The sequence below is a fragment of the Lepidochelys olivacea genome, assembly GCF_965140295.1.
Source record: "Lepidochelys olivacea isolate rLepOli2 genome assembly, chromosome: 8".
NCBI lineage: Eukaryota > Metazoa > Chordata > Testudines > Cheloniidae > Lepidochelys > Lepidochelys olivacea.
This window is the reverse complement of record NC_140418.1, coordinates 7993760-8018344: the sequence shown is the minus strand read 5'-3', so window position 1 is coordinate 8018344 and position 24585 is coordinate 7993760. Positions and strand designations below refer to the sequence as shown.

Genomic DNA, 24585 nt, shown 5'->3' with positions numbered 1-24585 from the left:
AGGACCTGCTCCATGATTTTTCCGGGGACTGAGGTGAGGCTGACTGGCCTGTAGTTCCCAGAATCCTCCTTCTTCTCTTTTTTAAAGATGGCCACTACATTAGCCTTTTTCCAGTCATCCGGGACTTCCCCCAATCGCCACGAGTTTTCAAAGATAATGGCCAATGGCTCTGCAATCACAGCCGCCAACTCCTTTAGCACTCTCGGATGCAACGCATCCGGCCCCAAGGACTTGTGCACGTCCAGCTTTTCTAAATAGTCCCTAACCACTTCTTTCTCCACAGAGGGCTGGCCACCTACTCCCCATGCTGTGTTGCCCAGCGCAGCAGTCTGGGAGCTGACCTTGTTTGTGAAGACAGAGGCAAAAAAAGCATTGATTACTTTTGCTTTTTCCACATCCTCTGTCACTAGGTTGCCTCCCTCATTCAGTAAGGGGCCCACACTTTCCTTGGCTTTCTTCTTGTTGCCAACATACCAGAAGAAACCCTTCTTGTTACTCTTGACATCTCTTGCTAGCTGCGGCTCCAGGTGCGATTTGGCCCTCCTGATTTCATTCCTACATGCCCGAGCAATATTTTTATACTCTTCCCTGGTCATTTGTCCAATCTTCCACCTCTTGTAAGATTCTTTTTTATGTTTAAGATCCTCAAGGATTTCACTGTTAAGCCAAGCTGGTCGCCTGCCATATTTACTATTCTTTCGACACATCGGGATGGTTTGTCCCTGTAACCTCAGTAGGGATACTTTGAAATACAGCCACCTCTCCTGGACTCCTTTCCCCTTCATGTTATTCCCCCAGGGGATCCTACCCATCAGTTTCCTGAGGGAAAGTCAAAGTCTGCTTTCCTGAGGGAAAGTCAAAGTCTGCTTTCCTGAAGTCCAGGGTCCGTATTCTGCTGCTTACCTTTCTTCGCTGTGTCAGGATCCTGAACTTGACCAACTCATGGTCACTGCTTCCCAGATTCCCATCCACTTTTGCTTCCCCTACTAATTCTTCCCGGTTTGTGAGCAGCAGGTCAAGAAAAGCTCTCCCCCTAGTTGGCTCCTCCAGCACTTGCACCCAGAAATTGTCCCCTACATTTTCCAAAAACTTCCTGGATTGTCAGTGCACGGCTGTAGTGCTCTCCCAGCAGATATCACGATGATTAAAGTTGCCCATGAGAACCAGAGCATGCGATCTAGTAGCTTCTGTGAGTTGCCGGAAGAAAGCCTCATCCAATCCCCCTGGTCCGGTGGTCTATAGCAGACTCCCACCACTACATCACTCTTTGCAAAAAGAAAAGGAGTACTTGTGGCACCTTAGAGACTAACGTACTCCTTTTCTTTTTGCAAAGACAGACTAACACGACTGTTACTCTGAAACCTGTCATTACATCACTCTTGTTGCTCACACTTCTAAACTTAATCCAGAGACACTCAGGTTTTTCTGCAGTTTCATACCGGAGCTCTGAGCAGTCATACTGCTCCCTTACATACAGTGCTACTCCCCCACCTTTGAAGTCTATGGGGCCCTTGCCATGCTGTCAATTGTAGGACTAGGGCCTATATAACTATTACAAAACAACTGTCCTTTGTTCTAGTTTCCATAAAAAACAAATAGGCATTGTGTCAAATACCATTTCATCCCACTAGATGGAGTGCAAAACATATGGTTTTAGAGTAGCAGCCTTGTTAGTCTGTATCCGCAAAAAGAAAAGGAGGACTTGTGGCACCTTAGAGACTAACATTTATTTGAGCATAAGCTTCTGTGAACTACAGCACACTGCATCGGATGCATTCAGTGGAAAATACAGATTTATATACACAGAGAATATGAAACAATGGCTGTTACCATACACACTGTAACGAGAGTGATCAGGAAAGGTGAGCTATTACCAGCAGGAGAGCGGGGGGGAGGTGGGGGCAGGAGAGAAAACCTTTTGTAGTGATAATCAAGGTGGGCCATTTCCAGCAGTTGACAAGAATGTCTGAGGAACAGCGGGGGGGGGGGGAATAAACATGGGGAAATAGTTTTACTTTGTGTAATGACCCATCCACTCCCAGTCTTTATTCAAGCCTAATTTAATGGTGTCCAGTTTGCAAATTAATTCCAATTCAGCAGTCTCTTGTTGGAGTCTGTTTTTGAAATTTTTTTGTTGAAGAATTGCCACTCTTAGGTCTGTAATGGAGTGACCAAAGAGATTGAAGTGTTCTCCGACTGGTTTTTGGATGTTATAATTCTTGATGTCTGATTTGTGTCCATTTATTCTTTTACATAGAGACTGTCCAGTTTCGCCAATGTACATGGTGGAGGGGTACTGCTGGCACATGATGGCATATATCACATTGGTTGATGTGCAGGTGAACAAGCCTCTGATAGTGTGGCTGATGTGATTAGACCCTATGATGGTGTCCCCTGAACTGATATGTGGATACAGTTGGCAACGGGCTTTGTTGCAAGGATAGGTTCCTGGGTTAGTGGTTCTGTTGTGTGGTGTGTGATTGCTAGTGAGTATTTGCTTCAGGTTGGGGGGCTGTCTGTAAGCAAGGACCGGCCTGTCTCCCAAGATCTGTGAGAGTGATGGGTCATCCTTCAGCATAGGTTGTAGATCCTTGATGATGTGTTGGAGAGGTCTTAGTTGGGGGCTGAAGGTGAAGGCTAGTGGCGTTCTGTTATTTTCTTTGTTGGGCCTGTCCTGTAGTTGGTAACTTCTGGGTACTCTTCTGGCTCTGTCAATCTGTTTCTTCACTTCAGCAGATGGGTATTGTAGTTGTAAGAACGCTTGATAGAGATCTTGTAGGTGTTTGCTCCAACCCCTCAGATAGAGACAAATGCGGTTGTATCGTAGAGCTTGGCTGTAGACAATGGATCGTGTGGTGTGGTCTGGATGAAAGCTGGTTGTATATAAACATATGGTTGTAGCTCTGCTGCTGAGCAGTTAAAGCCTATATTCTGTTTGAATAAATCCTGAGTGAATAAGAGATTTCAGCCTTCAGAGGTTCTACTATCCTTCGCAGGCGCTTAAAAGTTGCCCTCTGTTTTGTGGAGAATAAGTTAACTGTGGAATTTTACACTGCCTGAGAATACTTGAGAGTAGAACAGTAGTTTAAATAGAAAATATTAGGAAGATACAGATTTGGGGCCAGACTGTGTTCCCCACATCTACATACATATCTCTCTCCCTCTTCCACATGAAAGGCGAGGTTCATCCACCACTATGGCACCATATTCCCCACTCTTGGAAGCACCTGTGCAGGGGTTGAGCCCTAGAGGGAGAAGATACATTGTTTCACCAATACCACAGGCCATCCACCCTAGCATGCCACACACAGGGTCAGTGAACAGAAACTCAGGCTTCTCCCCTCAAATCCCTTTAACAGATTTCCCTGGGACAAAGGGGCCTCAGTCTGGCCTCAAACTTTCTAATTTACAGAAGTTAACCAGCTCAGAAAGACACTCTCCTTCACAGCAGAGCATGATGACCAGCTTCTTTCCTTTCCCCCACTGTTATCAGTCTTGTCTAAAGTTATCTATTAAGTATGCTGTACATACATTCTCTCAAAGGAACTTCTGTAACTCTGTACAGCACCTCTGTACTGCAATCAAATAAAAATATTTGAGAGTAGAAACTATACATAAATAAACAAAAGAGGAGGGACTTGTAGTCTAAAGATGTTTCTTCTGCTACCAAGTTTGTTGGTAACAAGATGTCCCAAATTACCTCCTTGTCCTCTTAGCCTCCACCAAACAAAATATTTCCTAGGTCTAGCCAACAAAAAAAGCCAGTTTAGAAACAGGTGAGCCAACCATGCTTAATACAAGTTTAAACAAGCTGTAGTCGCAACTATGTTATATAGTTGCTGGACAGAAACCTGCATGTTACAGCCATGTTAAGGCACCCTACGTTAATCTATAGATACCTGGTAAGGTTACATTTTTCTAACCAGGAGTAGATTGGCTAATTCCCCAACACGATTATAACATATCCTTTTTGTCCACCCAGGCATGTCGTAATGTGTCTAAGCTGCAGCCATGTTTCCCAACTCTGCTTAAATATGGCTATTTTTGTAGTGTAGATGGTGCAGGGGAGCATACTTCACTTTCAAAAACTTATAATAAATCTCTATCAATCCTCTTCTCCAGGTTATGATGGTCCAGTTTTAGGCAGGACAATCCAGTCTCAAAACGTCGTATGTGTTTGTAAATTCTGCAAAATCTGTGACTTTCATATACTCTGGCAAAATGCTAACTTAAAATATTGTGTAGAAATGCAGAGGATTCATTTGTTTTTTCAGATTGCTACAAATAACAATTGGAAATAATACAAAAGGACATTCACTGCACAATACCTAAAGGGATATCGTTTGTTGTAATTAATCAGTAACCAGAAAATATATAGCTGTGTGTATAATTTGAAGCATGCAAGGCAAAATGTCCACAATCACAGGGGTTTCGGTATCTGACATGTTTGCTCATGCAAGTGGTTGTTGTTCGATCACTCAGAGCACACCTTTTATTTCATATAACTCCTACCAACTACAAGTTGGAAGACGGGGCAGAGAGTTTCTGCTTAACTCGATTGCTCATGACTAGTGTCATATGACATTTTAAAGATGGCTGAAGGAGAGAGTTGCAATGCATCTGCTGTGGAACGGAAAGAGGATTTTGAAATCATTGACAGAAACCTGATTCCTAATATAACTGAGCTCAAAAATGAAGGGAAAGAGAAAACTGTTGAAGAATCAGGATGGTCTGCTCCCATCTTTTCACTGGCCAAGAAAGCTTCAGAAAACTTAGCAGTGAGCTATGGCAACGCTCTGAAGTCTGCAGCTTTGGTAGGACTCGTACCCAAACCAGTCAGCAATGACAACACAGCAAAAACAAGTATGGTTATGTTTATTCAGTAAACTTTCTTATACCCTGTACAAATAAGTTAGTTATAGCCTGCAAGTGGCATGTTTTAGTGTCAGATACATTATTATTATTTTGCATTTATTAAAAACCTATCTCCTGTGGATACTGTAATGATTTCTACAAAGTACTTATGAATCCAGAGAACAAATCTCAGCAAACTTTTACATTATCAGGGAAAGCATAACTTTTTGATATTTTGGGGAGGCTAGCTTTTAATTTTTGTGCATTACATTTTTATTTCCCAGAAAAGTTCAGCTTAGATGTAGCATGACTGCATCAGTATCTAGAATGGTCTCTTTATTTATTTATAGGTGGGCTGACTGGGACAAGGAAACTATATATTGTTTACCAGTCATATGACTTTCACAGTCTCTCTGACACACACATAGTAATGAAACATCAGGAAGCAATTGTGCAACAGAGTTCTAATATTGAATAACAAGATATTAAACTATTCAGTTTCTCTTAAGAATCTTTTTCTACATGATAAATAATTTTATTAGCAAACATTTATGGATGTCCTTTTAGGAGCTTAAATCTGCTTAATTAGTATAATCCTGGCCCCACTGAATCTATGGGAGTTTTGCCATTGATTTCAGCAGGGTTAGGATGTCACCTTCTATGTAGTGTGTATTGCTGCATACATTAGCTAAAGTGTTTCTGGTAAGTCTTCCAAAAAAAAATGCCAGATAAATGACTAAATGGAACATCAACTTGAAGGAGACTAAATAGTGCCAGGCATGGGGGAGAAAGACAGGACATGAAGGCTCTGTCTACATCCTCTAATGGGGCTGGCCCCTCTTTTATGCACGAGTTCTATATTGAGGTATCAGATTCTGAAGTTACCCTATCATTGCATGTCATGGTCTATTGTACTTACTGAAACCTCTATCCCCAGGTGAGCTGACATAGCACAGTTCAGGTCCCACCTAAAGGCAAACGTTTTATTGACAAACAACCAGACAGGAAAGGATTGCTAGAAAAGGAAACAAGGGAAAAGGAAGAGAAAAGCAGAAGAGGAAACATGGGAGGAGGGACAAGGAGAGAGAGAAATCTGGAATGAACAGTGCAAAAGTTATTGGGTCTGATCAAAATATTCTGAAGTAGTTCGATTTCATGTTATACATTAACTACTTCCACAAAGATCAGGAGCTGGGAGTCTTACAACAAAGGCATTTCTCAGACTTTAATAGGTGCCTAATGAAGATTCTACAAAAAAAATAGCAAGAATTAGAATAATAGTTTCTGTGTAGCAGCAACAAGATACTCAGTGCTGTAGCTCACGAAAGCTTATGCTCAAATAAATTTGTTAGTCTCTAAGGTGCCAGAAGTACGCCTTTCCTCAATGCTCTCAGTGTGTGTGTATGTCCATGAAGATATAATACAGGAGTGATTTGCATGTGGAAAACTAATAATTAAATGTCTACTTCTAATCAGCAAATAAATCTCAGTATATCATAATGTCAAGCCACTAGACCTGGACTCAGATTGCACCCTCCAAGAGAAGGAAAAGGAATTCCCCTCCGCCCAACCCCGCATCATTCCACTGGGAGGAGCTTGGTGTGAGTTTGCCCCTCTCACTCCAACCCATGTGGTATAGGGTGCATGGCCTGGCTAGAACACTTGTAGTTCCTGGAGGGGAGACCACAGAAGACTAAGACCATTTCAATGGCAGTTGCATGTTCCTGCAGCAGCTCTTGCCTCTTCTACACCCCTTTTGGTTCCTGGCAGTGTGGCTGCAATGAAGCGGCCTTTGAATTCTACCCCACCCTCACAGCCCACAAAGAGGATTTCCCCACTGAGATGGGAGCTCCATGGCAAAAAGAATAAATCCCCAGGCTGTATTGTAAATTATTCTGAATTTCCACAGGGCCAGACGGGAGATGATATGCATTCCTGCCCCCATTTTACCCACCACCACCATTCCAGCCTTTCCCAACCTATGTGGAGCACCCTTCACAAGATATAGTGGAGGAGAAGGGAAGTGAATGGTGCTGCAGAGGTGGCAGAGCAATTTTCCCAGTGGAAAGGGGAGAGCCATATATTATGATTTCCTCTGCTCCCAAATCTGGACATGCACACCCTCCAAACACACATAGTATAGTGTGTTCCTGACTGAATTCCTTCATAACCCTGGAAAAGTCACTTAGAAACATCAACTTGAAATCTAATCATTTTCAAAATATGAGTTAAGTGATTTCAGGCAGTACAGCTGCCCCTATGTTATAGCTTTATAATCACATTTAGCTTTTTTTTAAATATCTTCCCTTCCCTTTCAGTGTGCACAGAGGGAACTGACTATACGGGGGAAACAGTGAACATGAACACACAAAGTTCTGTCAAGTGCACAGTAAACTGAAAAACAGACTAGAATTTTCCTCTAGTTTTTCAATAATAATCAGATTTTACTTGCAAAAATAACAGACAACACTGAAAGTTGAATGTCCCTCTAACCTCCCCATGCCTCAGTTTCCCCATCTGTATAATAGTGATAATACACACATACCTTAGTAAAGCACTTGGAGAGCCTCTGAGAGGCATAAAGGATTGTAAATAAACAAAAAACAATCAAAGCTATAAAATATATTCCTTTGATGCATGTATATGATCCCATGCATATTAAGTGAATTGCTGTATGTTTGTGTAGTTATTAAAATTGTATATGCCACTACTAGAGAGCACTGTAATGAAATTAAAGGGATGCCTCCATAGTATTAAAGTGTGGCAGCCCTACAACTCCTGTAAATTCAGCCACACACATTTGAGATCTTCACAGATTTGCTGCATGAAGAGCAAGTACCCATGATTAATTTGGCAATATACAAAGATGTGACATTTTTAAATGTCACTGCATTTTCAGCTGGAAAACTGGGTGAGGTCTGAAAGAAACTCATATCCTTGTACATGAGTGCTATAAGTCTTGCCAATAAAATGGAGGAACTGGAATTACTGATGCAGAAGGTCAAACCAGACATTATAGGGACTACAGAAACACTGTGAAATAGCACTTATGATTGAAGTAAAAGTACTGAAGGATATATGCTGTTTAGGAGAGTCAGAAATAAAGGTAAAGGTGGTGGGGTAGCTTTGTACATCAATGATCTGGTAAACTATAAAGAACTACTAAGTGATAGTATGAACAAAACTGAATCTATTTGGGTCAAAATCATTAGAGAAGGATCATGAAAGACGTTCTGTTGGGATAGTGTTAGGGTCTGTTGTAAAACCCCAGGGTTGGACTGGGATATGGAAAGTGTATAGAAATATTACCACATCTGAGGCTGAACAAAAAAATAGAGCTGAATGCACCTAAAATACTGAAAGAATTGGCATAGGAGATTGCTAATCGGATAACAAGGATTTTTAATAATTCTGTCTATTCGGGGATAGTACCATATGACTGTAAAATAGCTAAAGCCATATGTATATTTAAGAAAGTGGGGCGGGAAGTGATCCAGGCAATTACAGACAGGTTAATCTGATCTCAGTAGTACGCAAGGTTTTAGAACAAATTGTGAAGGAAAGAGTAATTAAATTCATGGATGTTATACAACATTTTACCAAAAGTAGACAGTGCCACAACTAATCTGATTTCCTTTTTGAGAAGTGACCTTGTGGGGGGGGGGTTGCCTTCATCTGTTGCATGGGGTGTGGGCTACTTGCCAGGATCAACTGGGTATATCTGAATCAGTTCCCTGCCTTTGCAGAGGCCCCGGGCATTGGTACACCTCAGTCCCTCCTAGTGTTTCCCTGTGGCACATAATAGATTAGTTTCCTGTGAGCTGTAAATACTTCAGTCTAATTTTGGGTGTTGGTGGCCTGTGATATACAGATTAGACAAGATGATCTGATAGTTCCTTCTGACCTTAAATTCTATGACTCCTTGCTTTTGTGGGATTCTTTGGTAATTAACTCTTATTTTAATCTAGTTTTTGTTTCCTTTTTTAAAAAATGTCCTATTGTGGATCTTAAATTGTGTAAATTATGTATTTTGATATCTATTGGTTTGTTTAGTAAACTGGGTATTTTGTAGTTGCATCAAATTACTTACCTCACACAATGAGCCAAGTGAATTCCATTGTCATGATGTGAGGCAAATAGTCTGCTTTTTTATGCCATCCTGATGATATTTAGAACATGCAAATAAATAGAAAGCACAGTAATTAATTTACTGTAGTAACTACTAAGCATTTAGGTTTGTCCTCCAGTGACCTTCGGCCAATGGAGTTTCTCACTTACACCAGTTCTGAATTTGGCCATCTGTTAATGGTTCCAGGGCCATTTATAGATAGATCAGAAGGGGCAGGAGGCAATAGACTAGATATTTTGATACTTCAGAAGTGCAAAGAACAATATTGCAATTGAACAATATTCAAATTTTCTCTTGCAATGTGTATTTGGGTTTATTTATAAAGCCCTAAAAAGAGAAGTTTACTGGTATGTTACTCAACTCCAGTGTAACTAACATTTGATAATTGTACAGCAATAGACCTCAGTCCCAAGGTGGGTTATTTGTTTCATTACATTGTTGTGAGGGAATGTACTTTCATCTTAAACTCCCTCTTTCTCAGTCATTCCAAACTTTTAAAAATATTTTGGTCAGAAACTTTTCACTTTGACTAAACCCAAAGTCAGACTACAAAAGACTGAAGCAAAATCTGTTCTGGCTGCTTTTGCTATGCTAAACAAGGGGATGGGATACCTTTATGTTGGATTTTTTTTTCCTTATCCAGTGTAACTCAAACAGCTCAAGTTTAAAACTTCAAACAAAACGAGAACTATTAATTCATAAGTACCTCTAAATATGTGTAGTATATGTAAATTATTCTATGCTCCATTCTGGCTATAACCCAATCGTGCTATCCTGTGTGTTTTCTGTTTGAGACAAGGCTGGATGAGGTAGTTTATCTTTTATTGGGCCAACTTCTGTTAGTCACTCCAAGCAGGTTCCTGTTTATTTTGGTACATTCTCTCTGTTACAGCGCTATACAAACTGGCACTCTGTAAATATTACAGATGGGGCTGGTAGCACTGCCTATAGTTAAGGTTGCCCAGCACTTCCCATTATAAGACTCTGTTTTCAATTGCTTGTAACTTTGCCAAACTTTAATCATTTGGGTTGAAATTTCCCATGCCAGGTCTCTGCTTCAGGCTGAAACATTTTGGAGGAACTTAAGCGAAAATGGTTCATCCATTTTGGAGAACATGATCAGGGAAAAAACAGGGGCTTATAGTCCATGGTTAAAAAAAAAAAAATTATAAATCTCTGCGAAGCCCTAGCATTCCCATCCATGGGAGCAAGCCCTCGAAATCTGACCCTTATTCTGGTGTCAGGGATATACTTTTTGCTGTCCCCCTGAAAAACTGCCCAAACTTGATTAATTACAAGCCTTTGAAAAATCACAATTCACACATGGTCAAAGACTTGTAAGAGTTTGGCGGATAAATTCTCCAAAGATTCTATCTGCAGAGAGTATGCTACAGCCAAGCCAGCAGGTCTGATCAGGATTTTCCCTCCAATCACTCCTCATGGCTACTGTGACGCCAAATACAAATATGGAGAGCCACCATGAGACTTTCTCCTGTGCTCTCAATGCCCCCATGTTGACACCCAGGCAGAGGAGGAGGAAGCTGCCTGAATCCAATGCAAAGAGAACAAGAACCAGACTTTTGGGTGGTGGGGGGGGGGGAGGAGGAGAGAGAGAGCAGGGAGATTGACTGGCTTAGCAGGATGCATGCCTTGTTCAGTGCACAGCATGAACCTGCTCTGGAGAGGAATCAGGGTTGTGTGCAGTGAAGGAGACTTGTCTGTACGTCCCCTGCCTCATTTGTTGCAGAAGCTGCACAGTATGTAGTGAATGAGGAAGGGATTGCAAGAAGAAAAATGATGCTTTCATTGTTAAGAAAATTGAAAGTTGCCCTGAATAACTAGATTCTACTCCTGCCTCTGCCATGGAGTTCCTATGCGATGCTGGGCAAGTCATTTCAATCAGATTTCTTTCAGAGGTGGTCACTAATTGTGTCCCTCATTTTCTTGGTTTCCAACTTGAGATACTGGGATCTGATCTGCAGAAGTGCAGAGCACTCACAGCTGCAACTGACGTCAATGGGAGCTGTGTTTGAACATATAAAATGTTACCATTCGCTAAGTACTCTAAAAAATCGGGCAAATTGGGCCCTGAAATTAGTGGACTCTTTCTTGGCCTCAGCTCCCCATTTGTGAAATGAGGGTGATAATACCTCCTCACTTCACAGAAGCGTTTTGAATATAAATTCGTGAATCAGAGAATCATAGGACTGAAGAGACCTCGAGTGGTCATCTAGTCCAGTTGCCTGCACTCATGGCAGGACTTTGCTTGAGAAGCACTGGTCTAGATAATACTATCTGATGTGGGGGACTGGCAATTCTTTTCCCCAGTGTGCGCGCAGACCGGCAGCCGATGGCTCGTGGACCGGAACCGGTCCGCGGACCACCACTTTGAGTAGCACTGATCTAGACCATCCCTGACAGGTCTAACCTGCTTTTAAAAATCTGCAGTGATGGAGATTCCATAACCTCCCTAGGCAATTTATTCCAGTGCTTAACTACCTTGACAGTATGAAGTTTTTCCCTAATGTCCAACTTAAACTGCCCTTTGCTGCAATTTAAGTCCATTGCTTCTTGTCCTATCCTCAGAAGTTAAGGAGAACAATTTTTCTTCCTCCTCCTTGTAACAACCTTTTATGTACTTGAAAAATTATATGTCCCCTCTGTCGTCTTTTCTCCAGACAAAACAATCCCAATTTTTTTCAATCTTCCCTCACAGGTCATGTTTTCTAGACCTTTAAACATTTTTGTTGCTCTTCTCTTGCTTTTCTCCAATTTGTCCACATCTTCCCTGAAATGTGGCACCCAGAACTGGACACAATACTCCAGTTGAGGCCTAATCAACTCAGAGTAGAGCAGAAGAATTACTTATAGTGTCTTGCTTAGAACACTCCTGCTAATACATCTCTGCTTTTTTTGCAAGAGTGAAACATTATTGACTAATATTTAGCTTGTGATTGTGATCCACCATGACCCCCAGATCTCTTTCTGCAGTACTCCTTCTAGGCAATCATTTCCCATTTTGTAAATGTGCAACTGACTATTCCTTGTCTGTGAAGCACTCTGATACCCAGGATCAGATTAACCCATTACTGGGCCATAGGCAAACATGCACTTCTGGGTCCTTACCTTATAACATGAACAACAAACAGCTGTACAGTACACTCACCATGGCCAGGCTGGCAATGCTGTGGATCTACCAGACCATCTGCTTATCCTCGAGCTTCTTGGGGCACTGCTCACCATGACGGTGGAGCAGCCAGGCCCAATTTGAGTGAGTAGCATTGCAACCTGGGGAATAGGGTCCCAACACCACTCACTCAAATTTGGCCCGGCTGCCCCCTCCATCACGATGCAGAGGCGGCTGGGCCAAGCCTGAGGCTGTCTACACTACCGCAGTAAGTCGACCTACGCTATGCAACTCCAGCTACGTGAATAACCTAGCTGGAGTCGACATACCTTAGGTCGAGTTATTGCAGGGGGTTGACGGGAGATTTTCTTCCATCAACTTACCTTACTCTTCTCATCGGGGCGGGGGGGAAGTAGAGTACAGGAGTCGACTGTGGAGCGATCTGCAGTCAATTTGGCATGTCTTTACTCGACCCACTAAATTGACCGTCAGTGGATCGATCTCAGAGCGTGGATCCCTGCTGTAGTATAGACCTGCCCTGAGTGGCACTTTGACCCTGTATGTAAGGTTGCAAATTTGACCCCATTTTGGGCTCCCCCATGAATCTGGGCCTAGTTTGCCTATGCATTAATTTGGCCCTGCCAATACTATAGTGATGAGTATTATAGAATGCCTGTGAGGAAACGAATTCTGTATTCACAGCAGAGTTTGAATAGTGTGCAGTAAACAAGGCACAGGACCACACAATGAGGCTAAAACAAAATATTGAATAGCTGCTCATTCAGTGAGCACCATCTGTCCTGTGCACTGAATGAGGCAGGACTCCTATGGAAACAACAGGTGTGATCATGTAATATAACTGGACTGTATCACAATGCATATGCACAAGAGGGTCAACTTATGGTTGCACAGGCAACTGTATTTCTGGCATTTCCTAGCTCTTGAATGCTTGACTTTACAACCTTCATGTTCCTTTAAATATAATTTTTATCATGTGTATATACAGACACACAAATATTAACTGGAGGTTTTTCTAAACACAGAAGCTGCACTGGCTTAACTTAAATAATGTTTAAAACAATTTAGTTAAATTGATGCAAACCCCAACACAGACACTTTGATATCAGTTGAAAAGTGACTTATTTGTTTAACTTGCATTAAGTTGCAGGTGCAACTTAGTCAATATGTCAGGTTTAAATCTATTTAAAGTGCCTATGCACAAAGCTGCACCGCCTTACCTAAATCCATTTAAAATTACACTTTTAGCTAAACGAATGCAACTTTAGATGTAGACCAGGTCTTAGAGTTAGAGTTGCAAAAGTATATTTCCTTTTAATAAAAACTCAGATCTAGGAAATCATCCCAACAACTTCAATATAAATACATTACTGTTGAAACATAACACCTAAACAAAGCCATTAATTCCTCAGCTCCACAATCAACTTTCTTTTCACTTCTATTGTGCAACCAGACACTATGTATGCATCAGATTCCTAAAAACCACACACAAGTTTACCTGCAATCTCAGCAAGATTAATCCTATATTCTTCCTATATTCTTCCTATGATTATAGGAATAGAATTCTATTCTTCCTATGAATATAGGAATTAATCCTATATACCTGAAATCTGTTACCTAAAAATATCTGACATCAGAGTTCAGCATGTGCGTTTGAGTGTGTGATTTTGAGGAATTTGATGCATGCATTGTGCTGCCTGTTGGGAAGGAGTGTGTTGTGATTCATCGGCATGTGCGTAGTATTATTTCAATGGTAATAATAAGAGCTGCTCCTGTGAGCTGAGGTGGATCTGGTTGTTGATGCCTTAAATGGATTTCCTATTTTTAGATTTGCTCTGAGCATTTTAGATGTGGCATAAACAATAATCCTCCTCACCACTGTGATGTCTGTTATCACGAAGTACCACATGTGAGGTTGTTTTGTCCACACTGACAAGAGCAAGGGTGTTGCAGGCTGAGGAATGAAGGAAGGAGACTGCGGCAGATAGGCAGCTGCACGCTCCTGGGAATGAGGTGTCACTGCTGGAAGTCGGGATGTGGCAGGTAGGTACCGCTCCCACATGAATCAGGTGTGGGAGGGGACTTAATGGGGGTGTAGGCAGCACCCCCATTGGGATCAGGAGGGGGACTATTAGGAGAGATAGGAGTAGGCAGCGCCCCCACTCACGCACTGGATAAGGAAGGGCTAGTAGAGGAGTAGGCAGCATCCCACACACACCTAAGAGAGGGAGGACTAATGGGAGAGATGGGGTAGGCAGCCCCCCGACAGTGAGTCAAGGGCTAGCGGGGGTAGGCAGCGTCCTCCCACCCACCGACCGCATGAGGGGGAGTTAATGGGGCGATGGGGGTTTTTTAGCGTCCCCCCGCACTGGAACCGGGGAGCGCAGCGGGAGGTTTTGTCGCTGCAGGTCGAGCTGTGAAACGGTCGCGTGACCTAGACTGACAGTGGCTCACTGGAGGCGAGGGGAGGGGCAGGCCTCCCTCACACGTACCAGCAGCCCCGTCTAAGATGGCGGCTGTCTCCTCCCGCCCCTCTCGTTCTCTCTGTGCTAACTCGCGAGAGTCCCCGGCGCGAGCCCTCCTTTGGGTGGTTTCTATATCCAGTCTCTCAGCTCCCTCGGTCCTCTCTTTCGAGCCAATGAGGATCGAGGAGGGCAGGTAGCGAAGGCTCTCGCACCCAATGGGAACGTGCGAGGGGACTGTCTGAACGTGCAGCCAATTGGAAGCGGCGTTTGTGGCCCCTGCACCCTGATTGGCTTGGATGGGACGTTAATGATGGGCCTCCGTCGCCCAATCAGTGGCCTGTATTAGGAGCGGCGGGGCAGCTGGGTGCCTGGCAGCGCTGGAGAGGGAGAGAGGTCGGTGGGGTCTCGGCCTGGGGCCATTCCTGTGACCTCAGTCTGCTTAGGGGTTGTGGGGACAGGAGGCCACAGGGGTAGGCAAACAGGAGGTAATGGGAGAGCTCCCAAAGGGGGCAGAGTGCTGGGGAGCAGGAGATATGGGGGTCCCAGTTGGGGGAATAACGTTGGGGGCAGGGGACCATGGGGGCTCTACTGGGGGAGGATAGTGTTGGGGGCAGGGATGTAATGATGGTCTCTCCTGAGGGGAATAGTGCTAGGGGGCAGAAGGCCCTGGAGAGAATCCCCATTGGGAAGGACAAGAGGCAATTGGGTTGTGGAGCAGAGGGAACAGGAGGCTGTGGAGGGGACCCCTTCAAGTTAGGCAGAGTGCCAGTTATTTCACTTGGCTGTTTCTCTCCTAAGTTTGCAAGATGGGTATTAATTGTGGGAACCCAAGGAACCCTACTACAGGGTTACCCAGGGCATGGGGTTTCTCTTCAGACCCACTGCAAGATCTTGTCATTAGACATTCAGGGCCACAAGTTGTTTGCTTGTGTTTACAGCCAGCCCTAACTACCCCTTTGATGGAGGGATGGGAATAGGATGAAGTTGCATCTGAAGAAGTGGGTTTTTTACCCACAAAAGCTTATGCCTAAATAAATCTGTTAGCCTTTAAGGTGCCACTGAACTCCTCATTGTTTTTGTGGATACAGACTAACAGGCTACCCCTCTGATATAGGATGAAGTTATTATGTAACAATGTTCCCCACTCTCTTAGTGAAGGAGTAGGATGGGGTTTCAGCATGTGTGGCTTGTTGCAATAGCTTAGGGCCTTGGGAATCAAAGTACAGTCTAGTGGAGTCAGCCTGAATCTAGACAGTGACAGAAGCACCCTTCAGTCTGGTTGTTACCCATATACCTCATAACTGTACCTCATTACAAAGTGTTTCTTGTTAGAGCTACATCTCAGTCATTTCACAGTCAACACTTTTTATTGTAAATTTTATTGTAAATTTGAATCTGATATGTTGATTCTTGAATCTGAAATCACATAATACTCCACACATGGCACCTAAATTAACCTCTGGTCGGTCAGTCAGTCAGTATTCTTCCTATGAATAGATTTTCTTTCTGCTGTGCCTTTGTTTTATGTCTAACATATTTAAAAATACAGTGTTACACATTCAGGCCTTGGGAGGCTGAGAGTTGAAAACTATACCTGGGCACTATCTTTCTCAATGTTATCTTAAAGACAAACAAGCCTGTATGCTTTCATTCGGTTTTTTTCTCCTAAAACTTTTTAGCTGTTAAATGCCACACAATGGAAGAGCGTTCAAACTTGATGAATATGATGAAGCTCAGTATCAAAGTCTTGATCCAGTCAGCCCTGAGCCTGGGTAGGACTCTGGATTCTGACTTTCCTCCTTTGCAACAGTTCTTTGTGGTGATGGAACACTGTCTAAAGCATGGGCTAAAAGGTGAGCACCATAGTTCATTCTTAAATGAGTTTTGCTGAAATCATAGGAATGTTGAAAGGCAATAGAAATCCATTCAGATTTGCCTTAGTGTGGTTTGAGATCATATTACAATGTAAAATGTTAATATTTAAAAAAAAATCTGTGGAGAAATATTGGGGTACAGCTAGGATCAACTACATTATCTGTTTACATTCTTATATGCTCTCTATCGGGTCTCTGTCATCTCCTGACTGAGCAATGAACTTAGTGTACATACTGAGAGCCTGTAAGATGGAGTACATTTTAAGGGTCTCTTCTTTTTATACCATTTGTGATTGTGGAGTTGAAGGAGGAAGTTTGTCATTTTCTTGCTTTTTAACACCACTGTATTTCTTCCCTTTTAGCCAAGAAGAGTTTTATTGGACAGAATAAGTCATTTTTTGGTCCTCTGGAGCTGGTGGAGAAACTTTGTCCAGAAGCATCAGATATAGCAACTAGTGTTAAAAATCTGCCAGAGTTGAAGTGAGTTGAAGACTGGGGTAATATAGTAACTTACAGTCTCTTTCTCTCTCGGTTGAGGAGATCTCATTCTCTGAGCCAGAGGACATAGTGTATAAATGCAGCACAAAGCTCTACATGTCTTTCATTACATCCGTTTTCAACACTTCTGTATCCTCACCTCAACCTTCAAAAGAACCTGTCAGGCTAAAAAAGTATATTAAAAATTCCTTACCGGTGCAAAAATACATTAAAAATTCCTAACCTTTAAACTATTCAAAATGAGAGAATTTTTAAATCATTTTTAGTGTAATTTGTCTGCTTTCTTGCTTTGTTTTTGGATGATCTAAATAGACTAGGTTCACTTCCAAATTCTTGAGCACTAGCAGAATGCTGCAATGGTTACGTTACAAACGTTACAGAAGAATATTTGTATTTAAAAGTTTTTTTTCATTGGAATTAATAATGATAGGAACTTTTCTTTTAGTCTAAGACAGTGTTTCCCAAACTTGGGACGCTGCTTGTTCAGGGAAAACCCCTAGCGGGCTGGGCCGGGCCAGTTTGTTTACCTGCTGCGTCCGCAGGTTCGGCTGATCGCGGCTCCCACTGGCTGTGGTTCGCCGCCGCAGGCCAATGGGGGCTGCAGGAAGCGATGCAAGCCGAGGGATGTGCTGGCTGCTGCTTCCCGCAGCCCCCATTGGCCTGCGGCGGCGAACCACAGCCAGTGGGAGCCGCGATCAGCCGAACCTGCGGATGCGGCAGGTAAAGAAACCGGCCTGGCCCAGCCCGCCAGGGGCTTTCCGTGAACAAGCAGTGTCCCAAGTTTGGGAAACACTGGTCTAACATATAATAAAAACTTGCGTTTGATTTGGGCCAAATTTGACCAGTGCTTCCCATTCACTTAAATACGTGATTTGTTTAATAATTTCTCTATAGATGTAAAACGACTTTTATTCTCACTTAATTTTCTTCATGGGTTTTTGTGCTCATTTTAATAAAATACTACCTCCAACTTGGTATCATTGTTATTTTTCGGGAATGTGTATTTATTAATGTTGAATTACAGAAATACTTTAAAAATTGCTTTTAAAATCTTGATTTATTGTAATTTTTGATAATGGTTTGCATCTGTATTGTATCCTAGGACAGCAGTAGGAAGAGGAAGAGCTTGGCTTTATCTTGCACTCATGCAAAAGAAACTGGCAGATTACTTGAAAGTACTATTGGACCACAAACTTTTATTAAGGTAACCATACACCCAATTTGTATTATTTTGATGATATACCATTTATATATAGAAAAGAGAAACATCTGTGCATGTTGGTTTTGAGATAAATATCCTTTGTTCCTTTCATTTTTAGGTTTCTCAGGAAGGAAAAACAATGGATGAGGTTATAGTTTAATTTTTGAAAGTGCTGGACAGCGTTCTCTGAATATAAATGAGGAAAAATTGCATGTAGTTTATTAGTGAATTGAGCATTCTTTTTCAACTTTGCTGGACTTATCAAGTTTGAATTGAACTAAATAAAATATGCATATAAATTCATGGAATGAATAAATTATGTGAGCCAGTGACTTGAAATAGCAGGGAAGGTTGCCATTCAAAACTTGGGGAGAATGTAAAACTGCTGATTATTTGCAAGAGGATGCCATTATAGTTCTTCAGAATCCTGTCTGGTGATCTGACAGAGAACACACAGTTCTGTGGACTTCTTCTACTTTCTAAAGTAGTGTGGCACCCATACAATGTAGTTGTTGCTTTAAAACCTTGGAATACTATTGGAAATGTTTGTTGTTCAGCAAACCATGTATGACATACAACATCCCCTAATATGATTTAGTCTAAATTGATTAAATTAGTTACTTATTGCCAGTGCTCTCTTAATCTCCAAGTACTACTGAAACAATACATACAAAATCTTATTCTAAATACAATGGACAGTTGAGAGTTGGAGAAGTTTATTTTGCATAATCTTTATCAAGGACAATCTTTCTTTAAACAGCGATTGTAATTTTCTGTTATCTTTGATTTAGATAAAGGCTTGGTACCTCTCGAGCCCTTGAATGCCATTCTGTGATTATGTTCATACAAAACCTTACATTGCTACAGATGCTAGTGGTTGTGAATCTAAATTTAAATTTAAAAAAAAAAAAATCTAGCAACAATGGCAGTGAATTTCACAAGTTGACTGTATGCTTAGCAAACAAATATTTCCTGTTGGGGTTCTGCATTTGTTGCCTTTTGGTTTCAAAGTCTATTCTTGTTCTTGTATTACAGTATGTGATAAGGCGAGGATCCATATACATTCTACTCTTCATCTAGAGCTACCATACCACTTTATATAAATATTTTCATTAAATGGAACTTCTGCTATTGCTGATGTTGAAATCATGATGTGTGAGAATTTCCTCTAAATTATTTCTTTTAGTGAATTTTATGAACCTGATGCATTGATGATGGAGGAGGAAGGAGCAGTGATTGTAGGTTTGCTGGTTGGACTGAATGTTCTTGATGCGAACCTTTGCTTGAAAGGAGAAGATTTGGATTCCCAGGTAAAAACTAGGCTTTAAAATAGAAAACTAACCTCAAAAGGCTCCGACTCAGCAAAGCACTTCAGCATGTGCTTAGGTCTCATTACACTTATTCACATATGTAAGTACTGTGAATTGGGGCTGTAATTTACAAACATAGTTCGCTACGCGGTTAATGCTGTCTGAAGCATTATGTCACAAGCAGACATCTGAAGACTTTTTATGAGAAATGGAGCACATTATTTAAATATATGCTTTTGTGAAAAGAAGTCTGGCATTTTTAATGACAGCACTGTACCTATTGTCCCTGTGTTGCCTTTAATAGAAGTTCCAGTAGTTTGATTTGTTTTATTTACAGCCAGCAAATGAATCCAATTTGATATTTAGTTTAAAAAAAAAAAATTACTCTCAGCTTGAGTTCATGTCCTGCTTTCAGGCCAAAGGGAAGTTTGTTAGAGTTTAATATGACCTTATGTAAATCCCAGCTGAATGCTAATTATAGTTGGGTTAGTGATGCTATAGTATAGGTTGGTGGTGCAATAAAAATGAAAAACTCTGGTAAAACTTCATCTGACCAAGACCTGTATGGAATTATTACAGAGAAGTCAAGAATTAAGTTCATTGGAAATAAATTCTATTACAGAGCACAATACTGAAATTCGCAAAACACACAGCATACACTAGAAAACTTACCTCTGATTGAAGATGGTACCAAATGTATATTGGAAAATTATTTAAGTACTAGTGCAGAATGGACAAACCTTTCTCAGCACAATTTCAGAAAGTGTGATTAAGACTTGCTGACTGCCATATATCAGTTTGTCATGCTTTCTGAATCACTACTGGAAACTGTTGCCCTGTCTATGCAACACTTAAAATACTTTTTCAGTACCTATTCAAGGGAATCATTACTGAAAATAATTGTCAGCAATATTCAATTTCCTAGTGTAGACAAGGATAGATTAATTATATCCAATGGATTTTGTTCAGTTTTCATTTTGATCTTTTTTTTAAATAAAAAGGCAAACGTCTTTTGCTTCAGAGGATAGAATTGTATTTCTAAACTTAAACGTTAAATGGGTAAAAAGTAAATGAAACTTAGATAATGGTAGCAACTACTGCTTGAAAGACTAACGTGCATTGTAACGATGTGTAACTTGTTTTCATCAGGTTGGAGTGATTGATTTTTCCTTATACCTTAAGGATATACAGAACAGTGATGATAGCAAACAGTAAGTTCATCATCATATGATCTTAATTACTCTTTTTATAGAAAACTCAGAATATTAAACTGTCAAATGTTGTACTCCCTTGGAGACGTCTCTAACTGGATCAGAGGTCATGTCCCGAGCTTGGGCCCTCATGGTCCTTAAGCTAGCATGATCTGAGTTTGCAGGGGTTCAGTGCATTAAATTCCTTAAAAAGGGAACACCAGATTGTGTCGGTGACTCTTTTCACAGGGCGGATACATAGTGTGTGGTTTCCACTGGTCTGGATGGGTGGGTGAAGGGGGTATAAAGGAAGCTGTCTACTACTTTGTTTACAGTGTTACTGTAGCCATGTTGGTACAAGGTTTGAGAGATAATACATTTTATTGGACCAACTTTTTTTGGTGAAGAAGACAAGCTTTCGAGCTCCACAGACCTAAAGAAGAATTCTGTGGAGCTTTAAAGCTTGTTGGTCCAATAAAAGATACTTCTTTCTGAACATTTCTACCACTTAATTCGTGGTAAAGCAGCACCATAATTATTGTAATTAAAATAGTGGTGGGGAAAAAAAAATCTGTCTACGTTCGTAGGTTGTTTAAAAAGACCCATGCAGAGCAGGGGAAAATGACAGTACAAGGCAAAGTAAACAGGTGAACAGAGGAGACACATTTACAAAGAGAAAAAGGTCAATGTAAAACCATAAAAATGGTCTAGGTGGACTCGGAGTAGGTGCTGTGTCCATAGCCACTTTATTGAAACTGACTAGATTTTAAGTTGACAGTGTCATTTAACAGCTGCTCTGACTTCGCATCTTTAGAATGAGTGCTTCATTTGTTTTCCCTTTTGCCCCTTAGACATATCAAATGCAGTTGGTTGCTGTGCCCAAAATATTATCTATTTTTTTACTTCCCTTAATATTTCCTAAGATTAAATTGAAGTTTGCCTCCTTGTCACTTACAGTTTAAATTAGAACAGCATCATCTATTACACACTTAGATACACTACCCGTTTGTTTACTTTTCTGACTTTGCTCCAGTATGTCAGGTTAACTGAAATCTGTCATTGTCACAGGGGACCCTTTTAGCATCAGCATCTCTAAGTTTGCCCTTTAGAGCATCCTCACTTGATCTGTATATGTGTTTGGTAACCAACTCCTATCCTTTTTTAAAATTTCTGGTGGCATTCTATTCTTTCCATGTCCTTGTGCGGGTTTTATTCTTTTTTTATTTCCCCTCTTCCTTCATCCTTGCTCATGTTTTTTTGCTTATAGTGCTGCTACTTTGCCTCTTCAAACTTCTGTCTTTCATAAGGAGTATGACATTGTTTATCTTAAGTGCATTGACAAAGTAATTTTAAAGTCTGGTACATAGGTAGTCAACTTGACACTTCTCTTATTCAGCAATGTGGGATGGGCATGGTGATCCCATGTCTAGTACAGATTAACACTTCAAAATGAATACACCCTTTTAAATTTCTTAATGTTTAAAAATTAGAGATGCTGGGATCACTGCTGTGCTTGACCAGAAGCATTATGTGGAAGAACTTAACCGTCATCTAAGGTAAGATTTGTCTGTTTGAATGCGCAACCATTCATCCTGATTTTATTTTTCCACTGACTTTTCTCTGTGCCCTGCCTGTAATTTTGTGTACAATTTGCTCACAAATTCATACGCTAAATGATAATTCTTTTCACAATATGTGGATTTCCAAAGGAAACTAATTTTTATCAGTTGCATAATCTTTTTTTTTTTTCCTTCTTCTGCTTTGGATATTTAAACATCAGAGCAAGTCTCTTTCAGCTTTGTAGTTAACACTCCCTAGTCTCAAAATAAAAGCAATATAAATTGGCCTAGGAGGCTTGAGAGAATATTTCCTGGGAAAATAACTGTGTAGTATAAGTTGAAGTCTGTTTGTTTGTTAAACAAAATATTTTGCCTGTGAGGAGGTGGTACTATTGGCTTATAAAAGCAGTGAACATAGTTCACAACTCCGTATGGTGAGTTTACGACCTTTAATCTTTTCCTTCCTCTGTGTAAGAAAATCAAAATTATCTTACAGTTGATAGAATTTCCTGCAAATAGTAGTAATGTTTTAATAAAAATCAGAATTTTTTTGCAGAATGCCTTTGCCTTTAGCTTCCAATTCTGAGATTATGGTATGTTTTAGGTCATATCTTACCTTTTCATCCTTCTTAGAAGAAAAGTTAACATTCAAAATATGAATGCACACTTAGTTCAGAAATATAGTCCTCTTTGATTTTAGGAAGTTTCAAGTTACTGATGTGTAATTTTAAGAAAAGGAACCTTGTTCAGTTTGATCACTTGTACAAAAAAAACTAAGTATTGCCTAAAATTTTTTATCCAGAAAATATAACTACTGTAAAAGTGTGGATTCAAAATTTATCATATTCTATTTCTAAATATATCATAGCACTCATTATAATCTTAGCACTGATTTTAAACTAAAATGCATAAAGGAAGCATCCAGGACTGGATTTGTGTAACAAATGTAATTTTGGTGGAAAGTCCTAGAGAAGTACTAATCATTATGCTGTCAAGACTCCTCCTAAAATTAAACTTCATTTTGCATCCAGTGTGAGAGTTCTTGGATGACCGTATGTGTTTTTAAAACATTAACTAGAAAAAAGAGGTTGGTGTGCTTGGGTTTTTTTTTTTGCCTTTTTTCAAGCATATTTGCTTACCCTGTTAAAAATCTATAATCTGCAATTTGTTCAATGTCTACATATGTATGTTTTTATTTATAATTTTATTAGAATGTTTAATACATTTTTTCCCCTTATTTTAACCTTGACTAAAGGAATCTTTCAATAGTTTGAAGCAAGAGGCACAGTTACAAAACAAATGTTTGTTTTGGTTTTTTTAGCATGACTAGTTTACACTTGTTTAAACAAAACTTAAATTCTTGTCTGATCCAACCACACCTACATCAGTACTTAGTCTTCATAAACAACACAGGATGTGGATTAAACAACTTCAGTGACTAAGAAAAATAAACATTGATGTAATTCCATTTTAGGAATGATTAAATCTAAATAATGTTGCAGATTATATTCAAGTCTCTTAGCCAGTATGTTGGCTCTTTCCTGAAAGACTTACATAAACAGACCACACCAAACTTAAAGATCTTAGTCCAATCTAAAAGGGCAACTGACTTTCTTTTGCAAAAGGAATCTAATAATATTGTTAGAATTAAACTGTACAATAAATGAGAATACTTGTAGGAATGTGAACTATCCTCCATGGCTAGGCTGGAGAGGAAATCCAGTCATTTTTCTGCATTTTAACTATGGCACTTTGCAGCTCTTCAGAATCAGCTGAGAAGTATTAAACTTTTCTGACTAAACCAAGGATTACAAACTAACCTTGGGATTCTATCAGCAGTTGAACTCTGATAAATAGTTATCAGAGACTTGGTTTCAGGCAGGGCAATAGTCCTTGATCCAGGAAGTCTATGGGAGAAAGCTGAACGGTATTACTCGTGCTTTTAAAGCTAGTCTGCTTTTGAGTGCTTTGCTGGATCGGCTCCACAGAGGATAGCCCTAAATTCTTTTTCTGGGTACATAACCTCTTCCACTGGGGTGATGAACATCACTGGATCCCACTGGAGATCTCCAACAGAATTAAAAGTTAATTTATTTGTTTTCTATTGCAATTTGAAGTAATCCCTTTTTAGATAATGAGATTACCCTTATATCAATATTGGTCTAGTCAGAGTGTACTCTTTCTGCTTGGTATTCCATTATCTACTGATTACTATGGATACATTTGTGACTGTAGTCTGTTACTAAGTTACATAGTACTAGTTTTATTTAGCTCTTGAATGGTGTTGATCTTGTATTACCAGATCATTTGGATTTTGCCATAATATTGTATGTGGTGCCATTTGTATAGGCTCTGAGCTA

The 24585-nt window shown here is 40.5% G+C and overlaps 1 protein-coding gene across 4 annotated transcripts in view; it reads left to right on the top strand.

The window, feature by feature from the left end:
- The first annotated feature begins 4577 nt into the window (after positions 1–4577).
- The window catches only part of RUFY1 (RUN and FYVE domain containing 1), a 31963-nt gene continuing 11955 nt past the window's right edge, over positions 4578–24585 (top strand). For 2 of the 4 annotated variants that reach the window (XM_084635892.1, XM_084635891.1), the window contains exons 1-7: positions 4578–4863; positions 16273–16446; positions 16830–16947; positions 18068–18169; positions 19353–19476; positions 20626–20687; positions 22157–22222. In XM_084635892.1, coding sequence (XP_084492018.1) covers positions 4593–4863; positions 16273–16446; positions 16830–16947; positions 18068–18169; positions 19353–19476; positions 20626–20687; positions 22157–22222 — 917 coding nt within the window. In that variant the 5' untranslated portion in view covers positions 4578–4592. Of the gene's footprint in view, positions 4864–13949; positions 14172–14878; positions 14987–16272; positions 16447–16829; positions 16948–18067; positions 18170–19352; positions 19477–20625; positions 20688–22156; positions 22223–24585 lie in introns of those variants that run through there. The other 2 variants (XM_084635894.1, XM_084635893.1) reach the window with 2 other exon arrangements.